This window comes from Prionailurus viverrinus, unplaced genomic scaffold (genome assembly GCF_022837055.1).
Source record: "Prionailurus viverrinus isolate Anna unplaced genomic scaffold, UM_Priviv_1.0 scaffold_53, whole genome shotgun sequence".
Lineage (NCBI taxonomy): Eukaryota > Metazoa > Chordata > Mammalia > Carnivora > Felidae > Prionailurus > Prionailurus viverrinus.
The window spans coordinates 1,565,978-1,591,911 of record NW_025927616.1 but is presented as its reverse complement, the minus strand read 5'-3'; the positions used below and the strand labels follow the sequence as shown (position 1 = coordinate 1,591,911).

At 55.9% G+C, this 25,934-nt stretch overlaps 1 protein-coding gene and 1 long non-coding RNA gene across 4 annotated transcripts; one reads left to right on the top strand and one right to left on the bottom strand.

Moving 5' to 3' along the window:
- Positions 1–438: 438 nt before the first annotated feature.
- LOC125159602 (uncharacterized) lies at positions 439–2,509 on the bottom strand. Its single transcript, XR_007149837.1, has 2 exons — positions 2,396–2,509; positions 439–1,894 (listed from the first exon to the last, which is right to left on the bottom strand). It is a non-coding gene; the product is annotated as an uncharacterized LOC125159602 (long non-coding RNA).
- Positions 2,510–2,754: 245 nt separating this feature from the next.
- On the top strand, positions 2,755–25,891 carry LBR (lamin B receptor). 3 transcript variants are annotated; one of them, XM_047848094.1, is made up of 14 exons: positions 2,755–2,864; positions 6,188–6,366; positions 8,085–8,288; positions 10,817–10,900; positions 11,632–11,821; positions 12,523–12,719; positions 13,961–14,015; positions 16,795–16,986; positions 17,619–17,722; positions 18,556–18,681; positions 21,988–22,156; positions 23,525–23,605; positions 23,703–23,825; positions 23,939–25,891. In XM_047848094.1, exons 2-14 carry the CDS (start codon positions 6,202–6,204, stop codon positions 24,097–24,099), a joined length of 1,851 nt encoding a protein of 616 aa, XP_047704050.1. In that variant the 5' UTR covers positions 2,755–2,864; positions 6,188–6,201; the 3' UTR covers positions 24,100–25,891. The 3 variants fall into 3 exon arrangements, with proteins under 3 accessions (XP_047704050.1, XP_047704049.1, XP_047704051.1); XM_047848093.1 differs by lacking the exon at positions 2,755–2,864 and adding an exon at positions 3,320–3,672; XM_047848095.1 differs by lacking the exon at positions 2,755–2,864 and adding an exon at positions 5,390–5,501.
- Positions 25,892–25,934: the final 43 nt, after the last annotated feature.

Below are 25,934 nucleotides of genomic sequence, written 5' to 3'. Positions count from 1 at the left end.
ACCTAAAACCTGTTTGGAGCGCAGTAGTAGGTTGCATTTTACTCAGAACACACACCGACATAAATGACTAAAAATCCGTGTGATTCTCTCAGACGGATGGCGTGTGATGCCAACACGGGTTACCTGGAGGTCGCAGGGTCGGCTCGAGTACTGACCCAGCAGCTCTCGGGAGCATGAGTATTTGGGCGGAAAAAAAAATCACATATTCATACTACATGGATTAAGAGGTTCCAATGTTAAGGCTGAGGAGAGCGTGGTATTTGGATCAGTTCATTCAAAGCCTCCCCTTGTGCTAGTGAGACGTTGAGAAAAACCAGGGAAGTGCTACAGATATACACGAATGTGTTTCAAATAAAAATGAAGACAGTCAGTATCGAGACGGACATAGCTGTTCCCTCACGGTCACCATGAAGTCCGCTTCGGCGTGAACAGAAACGGTTCAGATCAGACCTCCGTAGAAATGTGCTATCAGGTGGCCCCCGGGGGATTTCCACCTGATGAAAAGTTTTCTGCAGCAACCAGGGTGTGGCAGCGTGTTCCCGAAAACAGCACCAGATGGGCCCAACTGGATGTCCTCACGCCACGTGGTACGGAGCCTAGACCTACTTCCTACGAGAATTGTTAGTCCTAACAGCCCAGATCCTCTGGGAAGCAGGACCGAAGAAGGGCGGTGAGGGATCGCAGGGAGGATCCTGTTATTTCCGCTGTGGGGTTCCCGGCCCCTCCACTTCTCATCTTCCTTGCAAACGGGGGAGGGGGGGCTGTGCCACTCGCGGCCACATTCACGACGGCAGCACCAAGACGTGGCTCTGTAAGTGAGGTCTTCGTTGCCTGTTCCACGAAGCCACATCTGGCCAGTTGTGGCTGACAAGCATCTCTCGGAGAGCAAACCCCGGAAATTCTCCACTCCCAAGTATACACGCTGTCCGTTGTCTCTGTGAAAGCAAAAACAAGAGAACACTAACCGTTTCTTCACCGAGAAAGCGGCCGAGGTACTAAGCTTGATTTTTCACGACATACTCCAGTCTACTAAACGAGAAACAAACAGTAACTGTTGCCTAGTTTCTCTGAGGTCAAAATCAGTTGTTTTGAAAAATGTTTTTGGTGACTTATAATTTATAAGCTGAATCTGGTGGCTTATGATCTTTTAGCTTCATTTTGTTATGAAGCTTTAGGAACCTGACGTTTAAAGTGTGTGTGTGTGTGTGCGTGTGTGTGTGTGTAAGAGAATCCTTTATCTCATGAATGGTAATGATCCAGGAAATGTGTACCTCAAGGGAAACCCAGTGAAACCCTGGTTCTGGGTAGGACGTAGCAAAGAGAACAGCACAGCACCACTTGGCTATGAAGAATAGAAGCTATCTTAGGGGCCCTTGTACCTGAGATAGTGTTTTCATTTCTGTGTCACTTGCTGCAAATATTACCTACCTTAAAGGTTAAGGCGACCCAGGCCTAGGGCTCTGCCCCCAAATTAGGTTTTCTGACTTTGAAGTGCAATCAATGTGCATTTCTGTAGCTCAGACCTCCACAGGGCAAATCCCAGGACAGTGGACGGCTTGAGGTCAGGGCTTGTGTTCAGGAAAGGCTCTAATGAAAACTTTCACACTGGTTGTGAATGTCTGAGAAAGCCCAGCTTACTAGGTTTTTTTTTTTTTTTTTTAAGTAGTAAACCTGGATGTTTTGTTATAACTTCGAGGTAAGAAAACTCTTGAGACTGAACCTGGGCTATACATGAAAATGCCTGTTTCTTATAATTGAACGGATAGTGCTTTGACAACTGAAATTCACTAAAACTTACCTGGTAGGTTAGGTTAACCTAGTAGTCGGGTTAAGAAATACTTTAAGACCACACTGCAAAATGGGGAACTTCAATGGACTTCTTTAAATTCTCGACCTCAAAGGAAGGAAACCAACTAACCAATGATGATAACTTGGAGGAAAAAAGGGTTTAGGATCCACACCGTATCCGGAGCTAACGTAATGATTGGCGATGTGGCCACCAATTAACACCAGTCTCGTGGGATGCGGGCGGAGGCTCAGCATCTAAGAGTTTTTGGTCCCTGGCACCTCCAGCCCCCGCTTCCGCCCCCGCGGCCGTCGCGGGACAGGAGCCCGGGACCCCGTGGCCCCCCCCTCCCCGCCCCAGTCCCCGCACGCTCTAGTCCTTGCGCGTCCCGGTCCCTGCGCCCGGACCCTGAGCCACCCCTGCCCTTCCCCCCGGTCCCTGCGCCCCCGGCCCGCGGCCCAGGCCCGGCCCGCCGCCGCCAGGACAAAGAAGTCGGGCGCCCTCGGGGCGGCCGCAGCCCCAAGCGGTTGGGAGCGCTCTGCCGGCGTCTCGGCCCGAAGCACCTGCGGCCGCGGACGGTTGATCCGCGTCGTCCGCACGCGAACGTACTGTTGTCCTGGCGGCTGTTTATTATCTCGGCCTCCAGGCCGCCCTGCGCCCCGAAGCCCGGGGCGGCGGCGGGGACTCGAGACCCCGGGGCGCGGGGAGGCGGGGCGGGGGCGCGGCGCCTGGGCAGCGGCGATAAGCGCGCGCTGGGCGGGCCCCGCTCCCCGCCGCCCCGCCTCCCCGCCTCCCCGCCTCCCCGCGGGCCCCGCCGGGCGGGGCGGACGCGCCACACGCACGACCAATCGGCGGCGCCGGCGACGATTCAAAAGGCCGAGGGGCCAATGGGAGCCCCGGGCGACCAGGCTGGGGGCGGGGCCGGGGCGGGGCCGGGGCGGGGCGCGGCGCGCGCTCGGGCGCGGGGGGCGCGGGCGGCGCGGGCGCGGCGGGGCGGTGTCGTGCGCGCGGGAGCCGCCGCCGGTGCTGCTCGGCGACTGTCCCGGAGCCGTTCGTGTCCCGCAGGAGCCCGGCACAGGTGAGCGCTTCGCGCCCGCCTCTCGGCAACTCGGGGCGGGGGCGCGGCCTCGGCTTCCGCTGCTGGCGGTCGGCCGGGCCGCGGCGGAAGTGCAGCCGCCGTGGATCCGAATCGAGGACGCGTCCCTCCATTTTGGGCGCGCGGCGGCGGTGGCGGCCGGGAGGGCGGCGGTGGGGCCTCGGGTCCCTGCGTGCGGCGGCGGGGACGCGGGAGGCTGGCGGGCGGGACGGGGACACGGGGTGGGGGACGGGAGGTGCGCTGGCGGGCGGGACGCGGAACACGGGGGACACAAGGACGGGGGCGACGGGAGATGCGCCGACGGGGATGGGGGAGCCTGGCGGACAGGACGGGGACACGAGACACGGGGGGACGGGAGGTGTGCCGGCGGGGATGGGGGAGCCTGGCGGGACGGGGGACACGGGGGCGACGGGAGATGCGCCGGCGGGGATGGGGGAGCCTGGCGGGCGGGACGGGGGACAGCGGGTACCGGGATGCCCTCCGGCTTGGCTGCCCCCGGCCCCCGGCTCTGAGGGGAAGGTGATGCGGGCTGCTCGCCCCTGCTCAGTACAGCTGGATCCTGTGTTCTCACCGTTTCAAGGCCTCAGAAGGAGCCCCCCGACAAGGCCCGGCGGTTGGGGGGGGGGAACGGGAGCTGGCCGGGGAGGCCTGCACGGGGCGCGCGCACCTGCCGCCTGCACCAGAGCGAGGGTGGTTACGCGGGCAACAGCTGTGAGCAGGGCCCGGTGTGTAGACCCGGCTGCGCCGCCCCGCTTAGTCGCCGAGCGCTGTCTCCGGAGGAGGGAGAAGGGTGAGCAGCAGCGGCCGGGCCTTCCCTCTGGACATTTCTGTCACTCTGGGAGCGGTCCGGTGTTTGCCTTGGGCCCAGCTGTGCGAGGGAGGCGGTCAGCTGCCGGGGCGGGTGGGACGTGGCAGGGTGCGGAGGAGGGCGGGAGACCCTTGCAAGCACCTGCTCTGCGGCCAGCCCGCTGTCCTGTGCGAGAATGGTAGCGTTTTGGGGCCGCCTTGGCAGTGAAGTTAGCAAGCACGTGGCTTGGGGACTTTGTGTTCGGTCAACAGCGTTTTTCTTTTCACACTGGAGGGAGGCCTTTCCGTGTGTGATGGCAGAGAGGCCCGTGTGTCCCGTCCTGGCCGCTCTCCTCCAGGAGGTGCTACCGGGACGGGCCTGCGGGGTCACAGGGGTGGGAGGACGCGTGCGCAGCGCAGGTGCACAGACCTTTCTGGTTTCATCTTTGGGAGCACTTGCTGACAAGGTGGTGGTGTCCCGAGGGGGTGCTGGCCAGCCTTTTGTCTCAGCCACCAATGTTGCTCGCAATGTTGCTGGAAGTCTCAAATCTTAGTTGTCTTTTTTTTTTTTTTTTTTTTAAATTAAGCTTAGGGACCTAACCTATCCACTGCATAGCTTAATTAGTTTAACCCGGAGTATTTAACCAGGTAACAGCAGGTCCCGGTAAGTAAGTGTTCAGAAAGGTGCTGCGTCTGCTCACGGGCCTGTTTACAAACCCTCTGTTAAAAGTCGGGGGGGCTGTGTGTTTCAGGTCCGTGAAGCGTTGTCGGAGACACGAATGGCATCTTCGTGTGGAAAGTGCCGGCTCTCGGCCCCGGTGGCCCACATCAGGGAATCAGAGCCAAGGCTGGGGTGTGGTGGTGGGGGCGGGGGGGGGGGGGCTCCCGGGAGGGGGAGAGGCGCGAGAGAACAGAAGAGACGGCACACTTCCTTCCTCTTTCTTGACCTAAGTGTTGAAACAGGCCGACTTGGCTGTTGTCACCTTCCTTTCTGTGCCCCTCCTCCGTGCCCCGAGATGTGCCCTGCCCCCTGCCCCCTGCTTCCCTACTGCTCCCCCCACTCCCCGTGAGTCCTCAGCCAGGTGTGACCCCTGTGACCTCACCCCCTAGCCCCTCTCCCCGCCCCATCCAGTGCCAGGTGATGCCATCTCGGCCGGTGCTGGGCAGAGGGCGCTGTCCCAGCTCACACGTAGCCCCGACGCTCCCTAATCACTAGTGTATGCTGCTGGGTTCTTTCATCTGCCCGCCTGGCCGCTCTCTTTCTAAACAACCGAGGCCTGTAAAGTACCTTCTCAGGCGATTAACAGTGAAGAAATGCAGCACTTATGAAAGATTCTCCCCCGGGGGCGGGCGGGGTAACGTAACCCTCTCCTTCCTGAACCCCTGGAGGAGCTGGGCCAGGGGTGTGTGTTCGTGGGCCCAGACGGCCGGGCCGGGCGGGGTTGTCGAGTTGGGCGGGAGGAAGGTGACTCTGCTCAGACCAGGCCCAGCTGGTTTGGCAGGTGACACAAGGCTGGGGGTGGGGGGTACTGGGGTGACCGGGGGAACCTGCCGGTCCTGAGAGCTGGAGGCACCCTGCAGCCGGGTGAGCTCTGAGGAAGGGGGGCCGACAGCTCCCGGACTGTGTGAGGTTTCCAACGAGGAACGGGGCTTCCTGGGCGGGGGCGGGTGGGGGTGGGGAGTCAGGACAGTGGTGGGGGTCTGCCCGGCTGGCCGTGGGGTGACACAGATGCTTGGGATGCATTTGGGACTTTAGCTGTAAGACGAAGGCTGAATGAAAGAACCCCAAATTTGCTATTCGCCACGGATTTGGAAATAGTTCTCTCCTTGTTGGTGGGTTGTAGGAATGTTAATTGTACATCCGTGATTTTCCCAGAGGGTTGGTTTCTTAGGGTTTGTATTTCATGTAGATAATGTGTTAGAAATTAAATACACTTTAAAGCCTTTGTAAGACCATGCGAATTTCTCTGTTTATTTAAAGTAAGCTCTATGCCCAATGTGGGGCTTGAACTTACGATCCGAGGTTAAGAGTCGCATGCTCTACCCACTGAGCCACACGCCCTATATGGGAATTTATAAATCAGAAAAGCCATCCTTTGTGGCCGTGCCTTGTTGTATAACAAGTGATCCGGTCACTTGGGCGCAAAAGTGTTGTGCAAAGCGCAAGCGGCGTGGTGCCTTCGTGTCCTGCTGCATCCTGCTGCTGTGGGTCCCTGGTGGGCACCACAGTGGCACGGTGGCGAGGTCATCCTGGGTAAAGTGACTCCAGCTGATACACGCGCAGCGGAAAGAACAGCCTCTGGGGGTCCCAGCTCTGCTTGCGTTTCTGTCCTTGGGAAAACCGGTTAACACCTTGCACACTTCAGGGTCGGACTCCTCCCCTCCAGAGGCCTTCCTGGTCCTAAGATCTTGGCCAGTTAAGCGTTTGGGGAGGTCGTGAACGAGTGTTCAGTCTGCGAAAGAAAGAGCCACGTAAGCGTGTCCACGGTGACGCCGGCGTTTCCTTTCCGACTTTTCAGACTGGTGTTCGAAGATGCCGAGTCGGAAGTTCGCCGACGGGGAGGTGGTACGGGGTCGCTGGCCCGGGAGCTCGCTTTACTACGAAGTTGAAATTCTGAGCCATGACAGCGGCTCCCAGCTCTACACCGTGAAGTACAAGGACGGGACGGAACTCGAGCTGAAGGAGAGTGACATCAAGGTGCGTGCCCCTCGGCTCCCCCAGAGGCGGTCACGCGGTGCGGGAAGGGCCGCCATGTGGCTGAGCTCAGGGCTGAGCTCAGGGCGGTCCGACCTGGCCCCCAGCAGGGCCGCGCTTCGGCTTTGGGTCGGACGCCGGGTCCGCCCTGGGGACGCACGGCTGCGCACGGCGGCTTGTCCCCGGGAGGCTCCCAGCCTCTTGGAGAAGACCTTCCATGGGTCCTCTCCCGAGGGGGGGGGGGAGCGTTTGGCGGGCGGTGCTGTTGTGCATGGGGGTGGGGGGTGGTCCCAGTCTCAGGCTTGCAGGGGACACCTGGGCAGGTGCCGAGGCCACACAGGGAGCTCGGGGTGGAGGGCGGCATGCCAACGGCTTGGGGGTGGGGGTGGGGGCGGGCACGGGGGTGGTTACCCAGAGGGCCAAGAACGTGGTGGGTGAGGAGTGGGTTAAACGGGAGCAGAACTGGAGGGGTCTGGGCTTCGTCCTGACCACCAAGGATTTAATCAGGAGACTGACGCTGATTAGACTTAAGTCTGGCCCCGGGGCTTCTCGGCGTGTCTGTGAGCGCCTGGGCTCAAAATGATCTGATCCCAGGAGTGGAAATCATATGTAAAGTACCGGAAAGATGGCTCTATTTTCGGATGGAGAAAAAGACATACAGAGTAAAAGCTCCAACGTTGTTTTTTTTTTTTTTTAATTTTTTTTTCAACGTTTATTTATTTTTAAGACAGAGAGGGACAGAGCATGAGCGGGGGAGGGGCAGAGAGAGAGGGAGGCACAGAATCGGAAACAGGCTCCAGGCTCCGAGCCATCAGCCCAGAGCCCGACGCGGGGCTCGAACTCACGGACCGCGAGATCGTGACCTGGCTGAAGTCGGACGCTTAACCGACTGCGCCACCCAGGCGCCCAAAAGCCCCAACTTTTTATTGTTAGAGTCAACAAGCCTAAAATTACTTTGTGAAAATGCTATAAAAATTTCTCCACATCTGTTCTCGATTTCATTTTTTGTCACAGGTCAGTAAGAAACGGTCTTGAACCGGTGGCCTGTGGCCCGGGGGGGGGGGGGGGGCAAAGTTCTTGAAGACAGGGGCAGATAGTAACTGTTCTAGGCTTCCTGGGCCATCTTTCCGCAGTGTGAGCGCAGCCCCCGGCAGGGCAGGCCGGGAGTGGGTGCACGTGGCTGTGTTCCAATAAGATTTCATTTGTGCACACTGACATTTGAGTTTCAGGGGTTCTCAGGTGTCACAAAGTTGCATTTTCCTTCTGCTCTTGTCTGCAATCATTTAAAAAGTGTCAAGCCACGCTTCCGTCCTGGGCCACAGGGACTCAGGTGGGAGAGGAAAGGGCGGGGTGCGGCGTCGCTGAGCGTAATGCACCTCGCGCCCGTTTTCCGGACCTGCCTGTGCGTGTCGCCCAGAGTGAAATCGTAGGACCGAGTTTCTTGCCGTCCGTCCCGGTCCCATCACCCGTTAACCCAGCGGGCTGGAGGGAGCCCTTCTAGTCTGTGCGGTTGGAAAGCACACGGCTCGCTGGTTTAGGCGCGGTCACTCCGCGTGGCTCTGCCTTCTGAGAAGGGTCAGGCGTGGAGCGGCCGCGTGCGTCCCGCGTGTCACTGGCCGGGCCCAGCGGGCGCTCAGATGGCCTGAGGCCCGGGGTGGTTTCAGAGCCGACGGTCCCGGGTCTGCCTCGTGGTAAAACTGTGCCTTCTTGTCCCTCTCTAGCCCTTGACTTCCTTCAGGCAAAGGAAGAGCGGCTCAGCCTCCAGCTCTCCCTCCAGACGCCGGGGGAGTAGGTCCAGGTCCCGCTCCCGATCCCCGGGCCGACCTCCCCGAAGCTCCCGCCGATCCGCCTCTGCCTCGCACCAGGCCGACATTAAGGAGATGAGGAAGGAAGTGTTGGAAGTGAAGTTGACCCCGCTCGTGCTGGTGGGTGCACACGGCTCGCGCGAGGCCTCGGCCCTCGTCCGGGGTCGGGTCCCCAACAGGCTTCCCTCCGTGCCGTGCCGCCAGACTGCCTGCAGCGAGGGGACCTCCCGTCCAACGCGACGGCTCGGGAAGGCCACACCCTCACGCGGGGGTCGGGAAGGGTAGGAAGCGCGAGGCTCTGGTTACCGGTGGAAAAGAAGGTTCAGTTACGAGAGTGCTGTGGTTTTAAAAGACGCTGTGTTTTTTAACATTGTGGTTTTAAAAAAGAGCAGTGTTCACGTTGGAAATGGAGGAGGACTGTAGCTCGAACTGAAAAAGTTTTACAGTTTATAGATGTTCACGTATAAAAGGACAGTGGGGCGTCACTGGGTTCTAAAAACGCATTCTTGGTCTGTCAGTGTCATTGCCCTTGACTTCTCTCCCACGACGGTAACTTCAAAGGAGTTGCTTTCCGAGTTGAAGCTTGGAAAGGTCGTTGTGCAAGCCTGTAGGCCCCTGTGCGGTGGCTGTCTCGGATGGCAGGCTAAATAGAAATGATTTTCTTTTTGAAAGTTTATTTATCAATTTTGAGAGAGAGAGAGAAAGAGAATCCCAAGCAGCCTCTGCACTATCGGTGGGGCTTGGTCCCATGAGCCGTGAGACGGTGACCTGAGCCGAAATCAAGAACTGGACGCTTAACTGACTGAGCCACTCAGGCGCCCCTAGTAGTGATTTTTAAGAAAAATAATTGAATAAGCATGATCTTTTATTCTGTTCACTTAATGTTACCTCTTTACTGGGTAAAAGGCACACAGACTTTTAATAACCCTAAGCAGCTGGATGAAATACACACCGTTTTGAAGCTAGATTTGTAAATTTTAAAATATATTGGGAATAACCTACGTTATATTTTTGTACGTCATTTTTGTCGTATGGTATTGTTTGGATAGACCACAGATTCTACAGATGTGACGTCATTGTTAAAATGCCTTGTGGGTAGGCTTTTAGCCTCTTCTCTAAATTTGCACTGTGGTGAGCAGATATGCTGATACGACATCTGATGTTTCCTTCAGATAAATTTTTAAAAGCGGAACCGCCAGGCCGGCAGTAGTGCGGGTTTGAGGCCTTTAATACACGCTGCTAGATCGCTTGCGCAAGGTTTATACCACTATCTAGCGTGTGATGCCCATTTTCTCATTCTGAGAATTACCATAACTGGCCTCTTTTTTTGGCCAACGCGATGGCCAAAGAGCGTCCGCCCACCGCTCCACCTCGCGTTATGAGAATTGCTTGTGAGCTCGAACGTTCCGTCCGACGGCGGCTCTCCTTACCGGGCGGGTGACGCGTGCCGCTTTCTGTCACATTTTCACTTGTAGCATTTAGTGCCCGTTACATTCTTGCAGTGTGACCTTCTTCCAGTCCTGGTGACCCGAGGGCTGCAGGCTGGCCGTGCTCCTCCCCGGCGGAGCCCGGGGCCACCGCGGAGCCGCCGCGGGAGTGAGGACGGTGTGTTGCCCGGGAAAGACCATCGCTGTGCTGCGTGTGGCTGTGACAGTCACCGCACCTTGTTGCCGTGGGTGCCTCATCGTGACCTTTCGCAGTAACTTGCCTCACTGCGTGAGCGTCCTGTCAGCTGGCACCCGGCACAGTTCCCGCAGTACGGGGTCACGGCTGTCGCTCCGTGCCGCGGAGAGCGAGGTATTTGCCGAGCGGCTTGTTGGCACTTTGGTAAACTGAGGTACACGTTGAGCTTTCTCACCGCTCAGTCTGGCTTTGATTGGAGCTAGAATCTGACACCACATCACTGCCGTCCTTCGCCAGTGGGCCTCCCGAGGACGTACTTGCATTTTTAACTTGCTTTTCTCCTGTTGGTTTATTAGTGTGATAACGTATCAGCGATGTGGACGGGAGCTCGGTGACAGATTTCAGCCACGCATTGCCCGGAAGGTCTTTTGCAAGCTGATGCACTTCCCCTGTTCGGAGCAATAAATGCTCTCCGCTGCCTGATGAGGGTGCAGGTTCGCGGCCGGGGACCCACAGGCAGGCAGAGAGAACACGGGGCTCAGTAGAAACCCAGCAGCCGGAACCCAGCAAGGAGGCAGTTTGTGGGTCATGGGCAGGGCTTCCCCAGTGCCTGCTGCTTGTTAATTTCGCCTTGGTGGCTGTTTTGGGCCAGTGAATGTCTTTCCCCCTTTTTCCTAACCAGTGAACGAACTAACTGAGTTTTGCCTTATCTAACTCCTAGCAAATATTATTAGTGTTTGCCCTTGAACAATGGCATTATAGCATTGAGTCTGCTTGTGTTTAAAAAATGAAAGATCTTGTGTAGAAATTTATATTGTCAAATCCAGTCACTTAAAGATTGGGGAATTCTAATCGATTTTAATCCTCTTCCTTTTTAACAAAAGTATGCTGAAATCCCTCAGAGTTGAAGCTGTGAAAATCTTTGTTTTATTGCTTGATTTCATAACAACATTCGGACATCATGTTCTGTTTAATGAGGTCTGATTCTTTCTTAAGTTCACGATATTCCGTCTTCTTCGTTTTAGAAGCCATTTGGAAATAGCATCAGCAGATACAACGGGGAGACTGAGCGCACTGAGAGGGGTGGCATGCCTCACAGACACGCTGAGGTGCGAGGTGTCCCGTTCCTCCCCCCACTTTTTCTCTTTGTTACAGTGACTTTCCCTCAAGAATCACATTGGAGGGGCGCCTGGGGGGTCTCTGTCGGTTGAGGGTCCGACTCTCGGTTTTAGCTCAGGTCACGATCTCACGGTTCATGAGTACGAGCCCCGCGTCGGGCTCTGTGCTGACAGTGCGGAGCCTGCTTGGGATTCTCTGTCTCCCTCTCTGTGCCCCCACCCTGCTGTCTCTCTCACTTGCTCTCTCTCTCTCTCTCTCTGAAAATAAGTAAGTTAAAAAAAAAAAATCACATTGAAAACCAGTGTTTTCTTACAATCTTTTCTAAAATTCCGTCCTTAAATTAAGGCTCAACATAATTTAACAAATGTATTCTTGTTAGTAGATGGCTATATTGAGATCCTGAGTTAGTTAATGCGATGGCATTAATGATAATTACTGACCATAACTTTACTTTTTATGTTTTTTAAATTTTTTAAGTTTATTTTTGAGAGAGAGAAAAAAAATGAATGAACGGGGGAGGGGCAGAGAGAGAGGGAGACACAGAATCGGAAGCAGACTCCAGACTCTGAGCTGCCAGCCCAGAGCCCGGCGCAGGGCTTGAACTTGTGAACGGTGAGATCATGACCTGAGCCGGAGTCCAGCTGCTTAACCCACTGAGCCACCCGAGGCACCCCGATAATTATTGACTATAAATAGTTAGTGTTTTTTATTTTTCAACTAGGAGAAATTCCATCTGTCAGAGGAACGTAGTTACGTATCTACACAGTATAGCCTGCGTCCTAGAAGAGAAGAGATAAAAGCAATGGACTCAAAGGAAGAAAACATTGTTACAACGACAAGATCTGCGTCGCTGAAAACCTCTCAAGCTCCAGCCATGCAGACCAAGGACCTGGAGTTTGGGGGAGTCCCTGGTAGGCAGCGCCCCCTGCTTGGTGCGGGGGGGGGGGGGCGGTGGGGGCACGAGCCATCGCGGCAGTGGCGTCAAAGGAAAGGCCTTTCTCGGGAGGTATGTGAGGCGGCCAGGTCACAAGCCGGGTGGGGGCCCGCGCTCGCTGTTAGTAAGTGGGCGGTGATTGAAAGTAGTGACGACCTATGAGCTAGTAAAAGAAAATACTTTCGGCCGGTTCCAAGTCCTGCATGGCTTAATTGCTTCGTGTTTTGTAAGCAAACCCTGTGGGCTAGCGGGTCTGTGAGAGACGGTGTCCCGAGGTGCCTAGAATCTGTGCACCTGCTACGTGGGAATCTGTTCTGTTAGAAACTTAGGTGTATAGAGTGCTTTACTTCTTTAAAAAAGAGGAGGCTGATGGTTTTAGATGTTCTGATCTTCAGCTTGCTGGAATCTCAACTTGTCTGCTCCCTAGTGGATGGAGTTGACACGTTTTGGAACCTGGTTTCTGGGGCAGAGGGCAGCTGTCCGGTGCTGGCTAGCGGCTGATGTCCTCAGTGGCCACGGCACTTGCCCACCGGGCACGGCAGCTGCAGCCAGGAGTCTGTGATGGCCCGTTAGAAATCGCTTTCAGGGGTTAGCCAGGCTCCAGTTCTGACTTCAGAAGTCCCAAGGGGTCTTGACAGAGCGAGATAAACTGGACTGAAATTCAAGCCTTGTCTGCAGGCGTGCTTCTCATCATGCTGGGACTGCCCGCCTGCCTCTGCCTGTTGCTGTTGATGTGTAAACAGAAGGAGCCCAGTCTTCTGAACTTCCCGCCTCCGTTGCCGGCCTGGCAGGATTTGTGGGAAACCAGAGTGTTTGGGGTCTACATCCTCTGGTTTTTAATGCAGGCTCTGTTCTACCTGCTGCCAGTCGGGAAGGTAAGTTTCTGCTGGTGGGGCTCATTGTCCCGGGACCTCCTCCCTCCTCAACTGATAAGCTCCCGAGTTCCAGGGACCTCAGTTTGTATCTTTACTTTTCTTTAAGAAAAAAATTTTTTTTTTTTTAATTTTTTTTTTCCAACGTTTATTTATTTTTGGGACAGAGAGAGACAGAGCGTGAACGGGGGAGGGGCAGAGAGAGAGGGAGACACAGAATCGGAAACAGGCTCCAGGCTCTGAGCCATCAGCCCAGAGCCTGACCCGGGGCTCGAACCCACGGACCGCGAGATCGTGACCTGGCTGAAGTCGGACGCTTAACCGACTGCGCCACCCAGGCGCCCCTTAAGAAAAATTTTTAATGTTTATTTATCTTTGAGAGGGAGGGAGAACAAACGTGAGCAGGGGAGGGGCAGAGAGAGAGAGAGTCACAGAATCAGAAGCAGGCTCCAGGCTCTGAGCTGTCGGCACGGAGCCCGACGCGGGGCTCGAACTCACGGACCGTGAGATCGTGACCTGAGCTGAAATCGAGAGTCGGACGCTTAACCCCGGCCACCCACGTGCCCCTGGTGTTTCGTGTTTAAGATGAATTGAGACATTTCTGAATAGTTATTTTGGGGAGCAAGCTGTGGCCGCCGTCGGGCAAGTGAGGGTTTCATTCTGACTCCTCTCGTGGGAGGCGCGTGTCTGTCGAGCACCTTTGGTGCGGGTGTGCCGTGCGCGATTGCCGACGGAGAGACGGAGTGCTCCTCGCGCGCGACGTGCTCCCGGTCTCTTGGAGATAAAGGATCACGTGCGACGGTTGAGGGACCGAGCATGTGCACCTGTGTAGGTAGAGGAGCGAGAAGTACACGAGGCGGCGCCCGCGGCTAGGTGGGGCGCGGGCGCACGGGGCCCTCGCCGACGGGAGACCGCAGGCCCCTGCTCTGCTTTCTCAGTGGTGGGGAGCGAGCGGTGGACGAGATCATAGAGGGTTTTAAGTACGCGGAGCCGGTGGTGGCGCACGCGGGGGCGGGGGAGGGTGGCCGTTCCCGCTGTCGCCGCTACCACGGGGGCGCGTGCCGGAGACATCCTGGCGGAACGGCTCCGCCGGCGAGCGGGTGCCCGTGAGACGCCTGCCGCTGGCCGCCGCCTTCCCTACGGGGGTCCTGGTTCTCCTCCCGCGTGTGGGAATCGACGACGACGTGGGACGCGAGGCTGTTTAAAGTCTTAGGTGAAGAAAATCCCTTTCTCTTCTTTTTGAGGTTGTGGAAGGAATGCCCCTTGCTGATGGAAGAAGGCTCAAGTACAGACTCAACGGTGAGTTGTTGTTTTCACGCCAACCAGTGAGCGCAGGAAGCCTGCGCGCGTCGCGCTCCGCCACCCGTGGGAGCCGGGTCCAGCCGGGCGGGGGGGGTGCGGGTGCGGGTGCGGGTGCGGGGACGGCGCCCGTCGCTTCTCCCTGGCACGCGGTTTCATTGTCCTAGTACGGTCACCAGTCGCCGTGTTTATATTTTATCGCCCTGGGTCACCGCCACGGTCTGGGGAGGCCCGTTCCGGCTTCTCGGCCACTCCTCCCCCACCCCCACCCCTCACCCCCCGGCTCCTGGCCTCTGGCGTCACTTGGCTGGGTCCACGGTGCTTTTTCTGGAAAACTGTCCCCAAAGTGTCCTGTGGCAGCTGCGTCATTCCTGTCACGTCTCTGCTCAGAGGAGCCCTCGGGTCCCTTTCTCTCCTTTTTACGTATTTTCTTAGTTTTAGTTTTTAATTTTATTTTAATTGCAGGGTAGATAGCGTTCGGTGTTCCACCGGTCTCGGGTGCGCTCTGGTGACTCCACGTTCCCCTGTGTGACCCAGTGCTCTCTTTCTGTCCCCATCGTCCTGTTTATGGGCCTCCCCGACAGTCCCGGGCCGGGGGCCTTGGTTGTGGGTCCCTGGGGACCCCTGGTGCCGGGCAGGGGGCTGGCCTGCAGGAAGCTTGTGGGCTGTGAGCACTGGGCAGGTCTGTACCTCCGTTGGGTACGGCTGCCCTACTCTTAGGAGAGTTCTCCCTAAAGGGTTTTCCACTTTAACAGGACTGTGTAGACTGTCCTCCTTTCCTTGGGAATTACATTGTACATTCTCATTCTTGGCCTTTTCAATCCTATTCCTATCGCTTCCTTTTTCTTTTTTATGTTTATTTTTTAGAGAGAGAGACAGAACGTGAGTGGGGGAGGGGCAGAGAGAGGGAGACACAGAATCGGAAGCGGGCTCCGGGCTCTGAGCCGTCAGTACAGATCACGGTGCGGGGCTCGAACCCACGAACCGTGAGATCATGGCCTGGGCCGAAGTCAGATGCTCAGCCCCACCAGGCACCCCAGTCCTGTCACTTTTTACCTTTCTAACCGTGGGTACTTTATCCTGTGGCTTATTTAGCGCCTGCTTTGTGAAGTCCTTCTGCTGGATTCTCAAAGGACAGCTGAAGATCCCGTAGGTGCCTTTTGTGCCGTGTGGAAAACATCGAGCCTAGCTCAGTGCCCGAGCCGTGGTGGGTGCTTAACACTCACTTGCCGCTGTCGGGCGTTTACAAACTTTTACCAGATTTGCTGCTGTTAGAACCAGTGAGGCTGAGTCGGGACGGTGGGGAGGTTCTTCTTGCCCTCTGGTCTCTTGACCTTTGTGGGTTCTTCCTGGGCGCTGATTGCCTTCTTTTGTAGAAGGTCCTGCTTTCTGTTTTCAGTCCCCTGGGAGGGACTGTGAGGGACTGTGGCCCCTCCGACAGGGCGCCAGCTGGATGGCGGCCCGTGGACCAGCTGCCCGGTCCTTCGCTTTCAGATTCCAGATTCCCCGTCTGGTTCCTCTGCCTCCGTCGTCCTCGGTCTCTGTTCGTGAGATTTTACCCCTCACACAGGAAGCGCCCAGGACATCGTGAAGGGTCCATTTTAATGCCCGTGGGCCACGGGGCAGGAAGCTGTTCCGTCTGCTGCCGTTTTCCTGTAACATTCATACATTTTACGAGAGTAAACGAATGGTTTAAAAAGCTGAAGGGAAAGTTACAACCGTTCGGAGTTACCCTAGGGCCAAAACCTGGCCTGCGGCGCAGGCGGTTTAGACGGTGGCCCAGAGACCGCGCAGTGCTGCATGGGAGCCGCCGTGTTAGAGTCCGTGCGGGAGCCGCGGCCGCCTCTCTTCTGTTTGCTTGTCGATCCGAGCGTGGCGGCTCTTGGGGCGCTCCCTCCGGACGCGTGACGCCTGCTTTGGCTCGCGGAAGTGGCGGGCCGGGCACGCGCGGGCCTCCCGGGCCTCACGGGCGCCGTGGAGTCGGGAGTTGCCTGTGACCCGATGGCCCGTGCGCACCGGGCTCTCTGAGGCCCGGGTCCTGGGATCTGTTCCCCGGGAGGTGGGATGTAGCTAGGATCTTCTGGAACCATCGCGGGTAAGGCGTTTCAGGTAAAAGTACACTGGTGTAACTGCCAAGATGGCCCCGCGGATTGTGTGTGTGTGTGTGTGTGTGTGTGTGTGTGTGTGTGTGTGTGTCTGTGTGTTGGGCACAGCTCTGTTACTGATTTGGGCTCGAAGGTTAGGATTATGTGAATTTTGGGATTCTTCTCTGCTGTTTAATAGTGAATTTCTGTGCACTTTTAGCTTTGTTTTCATGAAAAGCACATATTGATGATTCACAGTGAAAACGAATAGCATATGAACTATTAGAATATTGGAAAACCCGGGGCACCTGGGTGGCTCAGTTGGTTAAGCGTCCGACTCCTGTCTTGACTCAGGTCATGATCTCACAGTTTTATGGGTTCGAGCCCCACATCGGGCTCCAAGGTGGGCACAGCGCCTGCTTGGGACCCTTTCTCTCCCTCTCTCTGCCCCTTCCCCATTCGCGCTGTCTCTGTCTCAAAATAAATAAACTTCAAAAACAAATTAAAATACTTGACCCGTATGAGGGATCCAGCGTCTGTATCGAAGACCGGGGCGTTGCCTGCTTGCCCGCTCGTGTGTTCTGAGCCCGATTCGTGCGAGTAAGCTCGGAAGCAATAACGTTGCGGTGTTTCCTCAGGGTATGGATCTTGCGAAGCCCGGGTGTCACGTGCACGTTTTCTCTTTCTCTTTAAAGGGTTCTGTGCTCTCCTCCTGACGTCTGCGGTCATAGGAGCAGCCGTCTTCTGGGGCGCGGACCTGCACTACGTGTACGGCCACTTCCTTCAGTTCGCGCTGGCCGCTGCCGCCTTCTCCCTGGGCCTGAGTGTCTACCTGGCGGTGCGGGCGGCGGGGGCACCTCCCGGTGCCCTGGCCCCCTCCAGCTCCGGTAAACCCCCCCCCCACCCCCCCCACCCCCCCCCGCCAGCTCCAGGTCACAGCCATGATGAGGAGGAAGAAATAACAGGATGGAAAAAAAATGGGAAGGACGATGCGCTTAAAGGGAGAGAATCTATTCGCTATTTTTTCCGAGTTTCCTATTCATCTCTGTTCCTTTTTCAGTCACTTGATGACAGTTTATTTTAGTAACTTTTTTATTATAGTAACTGACATTGTAGTAACTTAGCATCACAGTTTATGACAGTTTTCTTTTTTGGTCTCATAAACGTCCTTAAAACGACCCAAAATAACAGAGATTATACATCGGTTGATTCTGACCTTCAAGTATTCAAATATTTTAAAAACTCAGGTTGCTTATTTTAAAAAATGGTGAGCCTTTGTTTTAAAAAAAGCTCCAGTTCCCTTAAAATCAGGGCACCTGGCCCTAGGGGCCTAGCTGCTTCCAGCCAGGGTGGGCACCCTCCGGCCTCCTCAGTCCTCGCCTCTGTGCCCGTCTGCCCACGCCGGCGCCTGCCGGGCTCCCTGAGAGGCTGAATTGGGACCCTGGACGGTAGACAGCAGGGCTTATTTTAAAGCCTCACCGTTGCCATGCTGTTTGGGTAAGAACTTTTCCCTTTCCAGGAAATGCCATCTATGATTTCTTCATCGGCCGTGAATTGAATCCTCGGATCGGTACTTTTGACCTCAAATACTTTTGTGAATTGCGCCCTGGATTGATTGGATGGGTATGTCTTCTTTGTTTTTAAATTCAGTTCAGGAGTACAAATTAGTCTTGTGTTTAGAAAAGATTTTTAGACAACTTAAAGTGGGAGGTGGTATTTTTTTAGGAGTGATTATAGCTTTCCATGAGTCTGTATTTCAGGTATTGTTATTCCCGTAAGTAGAGTGCACAGGGTTAAGGTGCCCTGTTCCAGGTGATTAAAGATGGAGAGTTTGTTTTATTTTGCTTATATCGGTACATTTAGGTAGGAAGGTGATCGTGTAGGTGAATTCACGTGAGAAAAAATATATTTTCCCTGTCTTTAAAAAGAAAAGAAAATGCATTCTGACCCAATCGTAGACCTGAGGGCGGGTTGCAGACACAGTCAGGATTCTCTTTGGCACCTCGCTCTCCCCCTGTGTCCATATCCGCCCGGCAGATTCCCACTGTCACAGTGATAATAGCTGAATCCCCAGGCCTTCTTTCTGCCTCCCCCCCCCCCCCCCCCCGCCTTCCTCCACCGTTGGCCCTTTTCTGTCCCGGGCCCCTCTCTCGAAGGCCCTTCGAGCCTGTGGTTGCAGTTCAGCTTTGTCTCCTGAGGCTTTCCCTGCCTCTCGTGACCGTGACATTTGCAGAGCGCCGGTCACGTACTTTGTCAGGGGCCATCGCGTCCTCATGACTGGAGTGAGTGACGTAGTTCTGACCGGAGTACCGGGAGGCGACCGGGGGGGGGGGGGGGGGGGTCCTTCCCGGAGTGCCGCTCCCGGGTTCGTGGTGTTGGCGTCACCCCTGCAGGTCGCCGTTGTTGCTACGGGTCTGGGCGGCGCCCTGATACCGCACCTGCCCCTTTTCTTGTAGGTGGTGGTGAACCTGGCGATGCTTCTGGCTGAGATGAGGCTGCAGAACCGAGCTGCTCCGTCCTTAGCGATGACTCTGGTTAACAGTTTCCAGCTCTTGTATGTGGTGGACGCGCTCTGGAACGAGGTAAGGCATCTTAGGGGCAGAGGCCCTCGAGTCTGGCGGCGTTGAGTGTGGGCGAGCGGCCTCTGACACGGGGTGAGGAGGGCTGCTGGGAGGAGGCGGGGCGCCCGTCCACGCGGCGTGGTGAGCGTGTGCATCAGCTGCTCCTTGGCGCGAAGTATTTAAGATCTGTGCGTGTGTCCGGTTCCTATAAATAAATCCTAATTTCTTAATCACCGTGTCAAACGAACGTGGACGGATAGATCAGCACGGAGTTAGGGTCCTGCTCTTTGGATTGTCAGGCGGCAGCCGGTTCTTAAATAGCGCAGGTGTTTTTGTGGTGGTGCTTCAGAATGTACAGAATAGCTCCCGTCGGATGCATCTTAAATGAGGAGTCGTGATAACCAGGGAAACGGGTGTAAGTAAAGCTGAGCTCCTAACACGTGCCCTTACTGGCACATGGAGACGTCATCGGTGTTTTCGGGGCACCTGGGTGGCTCAGCCGGTTGAGAGTCCGGCTTCGCTCACGTCATGATCTCGTGGTTCGTGAGTTCGAGCCCCGCGTCGGGCTCTGTGCTGACCGCTCAGAGCCTGGAGCCTGCTTCAGATTCTGTTTCCATCTCTCTGCCCCTCCCCTGCTCATGCTCTGTCTCTTTCTCTCTTTCAAATGTAAAACGTTAAAAACAAAAAAAAAAGTCTGATCAGTGTTTTCTAGTTCTTGAAGACTGGCTTATATTTTCCTAATCTTTGTTTCAATATATTCCCTTTAAAAATCATGTATTCCTCAGGCCTGTTTTACTTTATCAATTTCCTGTTACCTTTGTAACCTGTGCCTCCAGGTTTCAAGTTGAGTTTTCTTCCGGTTTTAAAAACAAAATCAGGGTCGCCTGGTGGCTCAGTCGGTTAAGCATCCACTTCTTGATTTCGGCTCAGGTCATGATCTCACAGTTCGTGAGTTCAAGCCCCACATCAGGATATGTACAGACAGCGTGGAGCCTGCTTGAGATTCTCTCTCCTGCTCTTTCTCTGCCCCGCCTTCTAAGTAAACTTAATAAAAACAAAACTGGCCTCCCTACATCACCACGTCCGAGTCAGTCTTCACGACAGTGTGTTGACCTCTCGAGTCGGAGGCTTGGCTGCCGCACCGGGTCACGGAGTCGCTCAGGGTGACTCGGAAAGCGTTATGTTGCTATTTCCGTAATCTGCCTCTTGTTCGGTCAGGGCCTTTCAAGGTAAATAAACCTCAGCTACGAGTAGCCAGGGTACGGATTTTGTCAAGCTCCTGGCTCTGTGCTCTGAGAACTGCAGGCCCGTGGGGCACCCACCGCTGGGGCCTCAGAAGGTTCCAGGTCCCCCCCAGAGGACTTGCGGGTGGGTGTCCTCCACTGTGGTGCAGTCGGCAGCTCCCAGGGGTCCGGCACCTTCCGTCTCAGGAGCCCGGTGATGCTTCACTGTTGCTTGGGTATCACAGAGATGTCTCTTTACACTCCTTTCTTGTGGCGTTTCAGCGATGAGCAATTCTAGCTTGCTGTCACGCGGTGGGAGTCACCATGGCCCTCGCTAGAAATTCATGTGTTCCAGAGATTTCGCTGAACGGTGACTTCTGTTGATTTCTGTGAAGGGGGTTTGTCGCAGGTCCTGGGGGTCGAGCACTGGAGTTGGGGGTGGTTTTCCCTGTGTGTCATCAGTGCCCCAGCTCTGTGGACAAAGGGGCTTGACTTGATGATTTTCGCTGGCATCTGGCTGTGGCCGGGTAGTGAGGCTGACTCCCCTTCTTGTTAGTTGCTTGACCTGAGGGAACGGAGGACGGTAATTAGATAGAAGTGACTTCCCTCTGTCTGCAAGGCTGTCCTGGGAGCGCCTGACCAGGCAGGGGCTGCCCGACAGCTCGTCCCTGCTCCTGTCCTGTGCACCAGGCTGCTGGCTCCCGGGAGATCGGATGGCAGGTCCTGAGAGCCTGTGTGCACGGGGATCGTGCTCGGGGATCGGTGCTCTTGAGTGTGGCCTGAGGGCCCGGAGGTTGTGACTTCGGTTTTCTATTCCATGGTCCATTTGCTTGCTTTCTGGAAGAAAGGGGTCTTTGGAGTTCCCACCTTTTCCTTTCACCTGGGCCTCGGACCCCTCAGTGGAGCTTGCTCCCTGCTTGTCCTGCGTCAGCCGCGTGGCCTGAGGTTGGAGGTGGTTAGACATTCCCTCGGGCCGGGCCTTCTGAGTTTGACCTCAGTGGCGTCTCCGATCTGGAGTCCGGCCTGCAGGTGTCTGGGCCCAGCGGTGATATCTGGCGGCTTGCGTGTGCGGGTCAAACCCTGTTCCTGCATCATCGGCGGAGGGGGAAGCAGGGGCATCCCGTGTTGTGATCAGAAGGGAGACGGGTGCGCGCGGGGTTGATACGGGGCAGCCGGCGGTGTCGACATTCCTCCAGCAAACGCCGAAAATGCTGACTGTGTAGCGCGCCAGCCGTGCGCCGCGTGCTGGGGTGACGGTGACGAGCTGGAGACCTGGGGTCCCTGCCAGAGTGAGGACTTGGCACGCCCACTGTGAGCGGGTGCGGCATCCGACAAGCGCCTCGTCTGGGGGGTCCAGGGGAGGCAGCTGGGGGGTGACTGGGGAGCCGGAGGCCGAGGTCGGAGAACGGCCCGGGTGAAGGCGGGAAGCATGAGAGGCGTTTTGGACACGTGTCATTTCCAGATCGTGGGATGAGAGGGTACCGTGAGCGGGGATGAAGGCGGCAAAGTGACCTGGTGAGGGACACGGGCCCAGGAACCAGAACCCCTCTTCCCCCCGCCTTTTTTTTTATGTTTATTTGTTTTAGAGAAAGAGAGAGAGTGCCAGCAGGGGAGGGGCAGAGAGAGAGGGAGACAGAATCCGAAGCAGGCTCCGGGCTCTGAGCAAGCTGTCAGTGCAGAGCCTGACACGGGGCTCGAACCCACAAACCGTGAGATTGTGACCTGAGCCCCCGGCGCCCCTCCCCTCTTCGATAACTTGCAGCTGCTGTGCCCTCCCAGAGCCCTGCATCCGTTTGTGAACCGGTGCTTTGTTTGAACACTTGGAACACAGAATTTTCATTCCCCAAGTGTTTTGTTGTTGTTGTTGAGAAAGTGTGCGAGTAGTGGGGGGGCGGGGAGGGGGGGGCGGGGGGAGAGAGGAGGAGGGAATCCCAGGCAGGCTCCTCACTGTCAGCACAGAGCCTGATGCGGGGCTTGATCCCACGACCCTGGGATCACGACCTGAGCCGACATCAAGAGTCGGTTGACTGACGGCCGACTCGGGCGGCCCCGCCCCCCTCCCCAAACGTTCTTAAAATTTGCATTTCCCTCTCTTTCCTAACAGGAAGCACTGTTGACAACCATGGACATCACCCACGACGGGTTTGGGTTCATGCTGGCGTTCGGAGACCTAGTGTGGGTTCCCTTCATCTACAGCTTCCAAGCCTTTTATCTGGTCGGCCACCCAAATGAAGTGTCTTGGCCGATGGCCTCTCTCATCATCGCCCTGAAACGTGAGTGCCGACCTCTGTGTCTGTGGATCAAATGTCGCGCACGGAGTCTCTTGGGCTCTCGTACGGGCCTATTCACAACGCGCCCTCGGAGAGGGACGTGATTAGCTCAGGTGTGAAGTAAGTGGTTTGATGAGTCATTTGAAGAGACGCTTGCCCTGCAGAGAGAATGGGTGCTTCGTTCCTGGGGTGGTTTTTCTTTGCAGCGGCTGCTCTTTCTGGTGGGCGTCTTGAAAAGCAGGGAGTCTGGTCCTGCCGTGCCAGCCCGGACGGCCCTCAGGCGCGGGGCGGCGCGTACGAGCCCAAGTGGGGGGCCCGCCGCCCACTGCGGCCGTGTCGGAGGCGGTCGGGACTGGTCTCAGGGGAATGGCGGTCCGAGTGGCCTCGGTGGGGGCGGGTGCTCGACCCGAAGTGCAAACTGTAGCGGGTAAGTGGGATCGGGCGACATGCGGAAGCGGGGGGGGGGGGCAGGAAAATTAGCGCGACCTCCAAATATAGGGAGTTTTGCTGCTCTGATTGGCATCCCGGGGAGAAGAGGCGATTTAAGGCGAGGGTTAAAATTAAGGTTCAGTTTCAACATTGGTTCGGCTCCTGCGTATCACTCGAGGCGGTCCGCGTAGTTTGCAGGTCAGCAACAGACGGGGGGGTCGTTCCTTCCCACGCTATGGGGGACTGACAGACAGACTCGAAGGCTCATGGCCAGCGGTTGTTGGTCAGGGCCTCTCAATCTGACGCTCTGAAGTCTGGACGAGAGCAGTCGGCGTGCAGGGGATTCCGTGTGTGCGTGTACGTGCAGGTTCTCGTCCTGCTTCGGATCCAGGCGGCGTCCGTGTTCTGGCTCGTGGGTGTGACGGCAGCAGCGGGCCCCAGTACTGCTGTGGTTCTAACCGGGGCCGGATTAGCGTTCGTGTGTGGGTGGCACCGTATCGGTTGGTTTTGTGTCCCCCGGTGGATGAGGAAAGCGGTACAGTAGTGACATTTCAGGATACTCCTCTCTTGATGTCCTGAGGTGACGGGGGTTTGAGTTTTTAAAAAATGTTTATTTATTTTGAGAGAGAGCATGCGAGCAGGGGAGGGGCAGAGAGAAAGGGGGAGAGAGAGGATCCCAAGCAGGCTCCACAGTGTCCGCGCAGAGCCTGACACGGGGCTCGATCCCGCAAACCGTGACGTCGCGACCTGAGCCAAGATCAAGAGTCCGACACTCAATCGACTGAGCCCCCCGGGCGCCCCTTTAATTGTTCCTGAAGAGAGCAGAGTATTCTCTACTTTGGAAGTTTCCTCAAAGCACAGAATTCCTAAGTGGAATCACTGATGCTTTTAGATATTAGATTGTATCTAAATTGTTAACACGAGATTTTAAAAACATTACAGTTTGTGGATATGTGATCTTCCGACGTGCAAATTCTCAGAAAAACGCATTCCGGAAAAATCCCGCTGATCCAAAGCTTGCACGTAAGTACGGGTTTATATTTATGACGTTTACGTCACATAAAGATTTTACGTCCGTCTGTCTAGAGGTGATCATAGATGTCTTTTTACTTTCTCCTAGATTTGAAAACCATTCACACTTCGACGGGAAAAGACCTTCTGGTTTCTGGCTGGTGGGGCTTTGTTCGCCACCCCAATTACTTGGGTGACCTCCTCATGGCCCTGGCGTGGTCCCTCCCCTGTGGTGAGCGCGGCGGGCAGAGTCGAGGCGGGGGTGGGGGGAGTGGGGGGGGGCGGGGCTGGGGGGAGTGTCGCGTGGGGACCGGAAACGTCACTGACGCTTGTGCCGTGACCCAGGTTTCAGCCACGCTCTGCCCTACTTCTACGTCGCCTACTTCGCCGTGCTGCTGGTGCACCGGGAGGCCCGCGACGAGCGCCACTGCCGCAGGCGGTACGGCCTGGCGTGGGAGCAGTACTGCCGGCGCGTGCCCTACCGTATCCTGCCCCGCGTGTACTAGCCGCCCACGCGCCTGCCCCGCGGCTTCCCCGGGAGACCAAGAGAAGGCTCCGGAGCGAGTCTTCATCTGTCGCACCGACGGGGTCTTACTTTTCTTTCTGAGTCCGGACCTGTGGGGGGGGGGGGGGGGGCCGGTGGTCTTTTAACGCAGCCACGCCTGCGGCCGCTCGGTCCTGACGCCGGACGGAGGACAAGGGGGGTCGTTGGGATTTGCTTTGTGCCGGGAGACGGGCCGTCCTTGAAGATGCACTGAGACAATCCCGGTGACGTCTGTGGGTCTCCGGGACTTTCCAGCTGTGACCGTTTCGTTCTGTCCTCGTGTTTCCTAAGTGACACCTGCCGCCCCGTGGAGCCTCGTCCACGTCTCGTGAAGAGAACTCGCGTCCGCTTGCTTTTGAAGTAAATCGTTCGTGGGCAACGGGATTTGAAAAAGGACTCGGGTCCCGTGTCCGCTGCCGTGAGCGGGGACCCGGTGCTCTCTGTGAGCGGGGACGGGGCCGTTCGCAGGGGCAGACGAAGGGAGACCCTCAGCAGTTCGCTTACCCTCCGCTTCTGAACTGCGCCGGAAAGTGTAAGTACACAGATTTTATGTGATATGTGGGGACTGCAGGTCTCTCTGTACAGTATTTTGAATGTGAAGTAAGCGTTAGGACTGAGGATCTTTTTAACGAAAACGTTTGCAGTGTTTTAAATTAAATTTTATAAAGTCATACCTGTCGATTAAAAATTGTGAAACCATTAGAATTCACTTGACGTTGTCTAAAAGATGCCGGTAAGACCCGGGAGGGGTGTTTTCCTTAACCCAAAGCTGGCGGATTTGGCTTTGCTACCTCACACGCAGGTGTCCGTTTTGCCTTTATAAACTGTTGCAGATAGAAAAAAAAATTAGAATCTCTATTTTTGGAGTCACAGCACTATTTAAACATTTTTACACAGATTGGTTTTTGAAAACTTGCCATTTCGGGCTAATATTTTTGTACGTTTTTGACTTTTTTAAGATAAAACCGTGATTTTGCTACGGGTGAGGCCACGCTGTTTATACTGTAGCTCGTACGTCCCTTGTCTTCACCAACGCTCCTCCCCCTCCCCGTGACGGGGGGGGGGGGGGGGGGGGGGGCGGCGCTCCTCTTTAGAAGCCTGTTGATCTACAGATAATTGAAGGGAAGAGTCTATTTTGTTTGGTCATTGGTCCGTTTTGGTTTTATTTTTGTTTAACGGAGGTGCGCGGGGCAGCCGTAGCTGTGAAGTTCTAGTCGATGCAGTCTCCTAATCAATTGTCCTGTAACGGACCAGTAGCAGATTCACTAAAAGATTGTATTTAAATTGTTCTCGGGATCTTAACTGGGGGGGATCGAACGGAGCGTCTGGGGCGTCGATGCATCTTGTAGACGAGACACCGGTCCGCGGTGTTGTCCTGCGTTGCCGTGGGCGCCGTGTGTGACTTTGCTCCGTGAACGTGGTGGTGACGCCGGCGGCCTCTGGCACCCTCGCCCGCACCCGTGGTCTTCGTGTCTTCCACGCTGATGGAAGCAAGCAGCTTTTCTTGCGCTTTTCTCCTGCGTCGGAAAGAGTGTCCCATCGTGTCCTCGAGTCACCAACGAAGCTTTGGGGGAGGAAGGAGGAGGTCTAGTTCTTTCTCTGGTAATGTGAAAAGAGCCTTTACCAACATAGTGCTGCAGTTTCTGGATATCAGCTATGATTTGTTTTTAGTTGTTTTTGACATGTTTGACAAGTTTTATAATGAAGTTTGAAGTTGGAAATAAAGTTGAAAATAAAAAAGATGTTGGCCTTTGCGCCTCAGAGCCTCTTCCTTGTGCCTGTGACTCTGGGATCGTT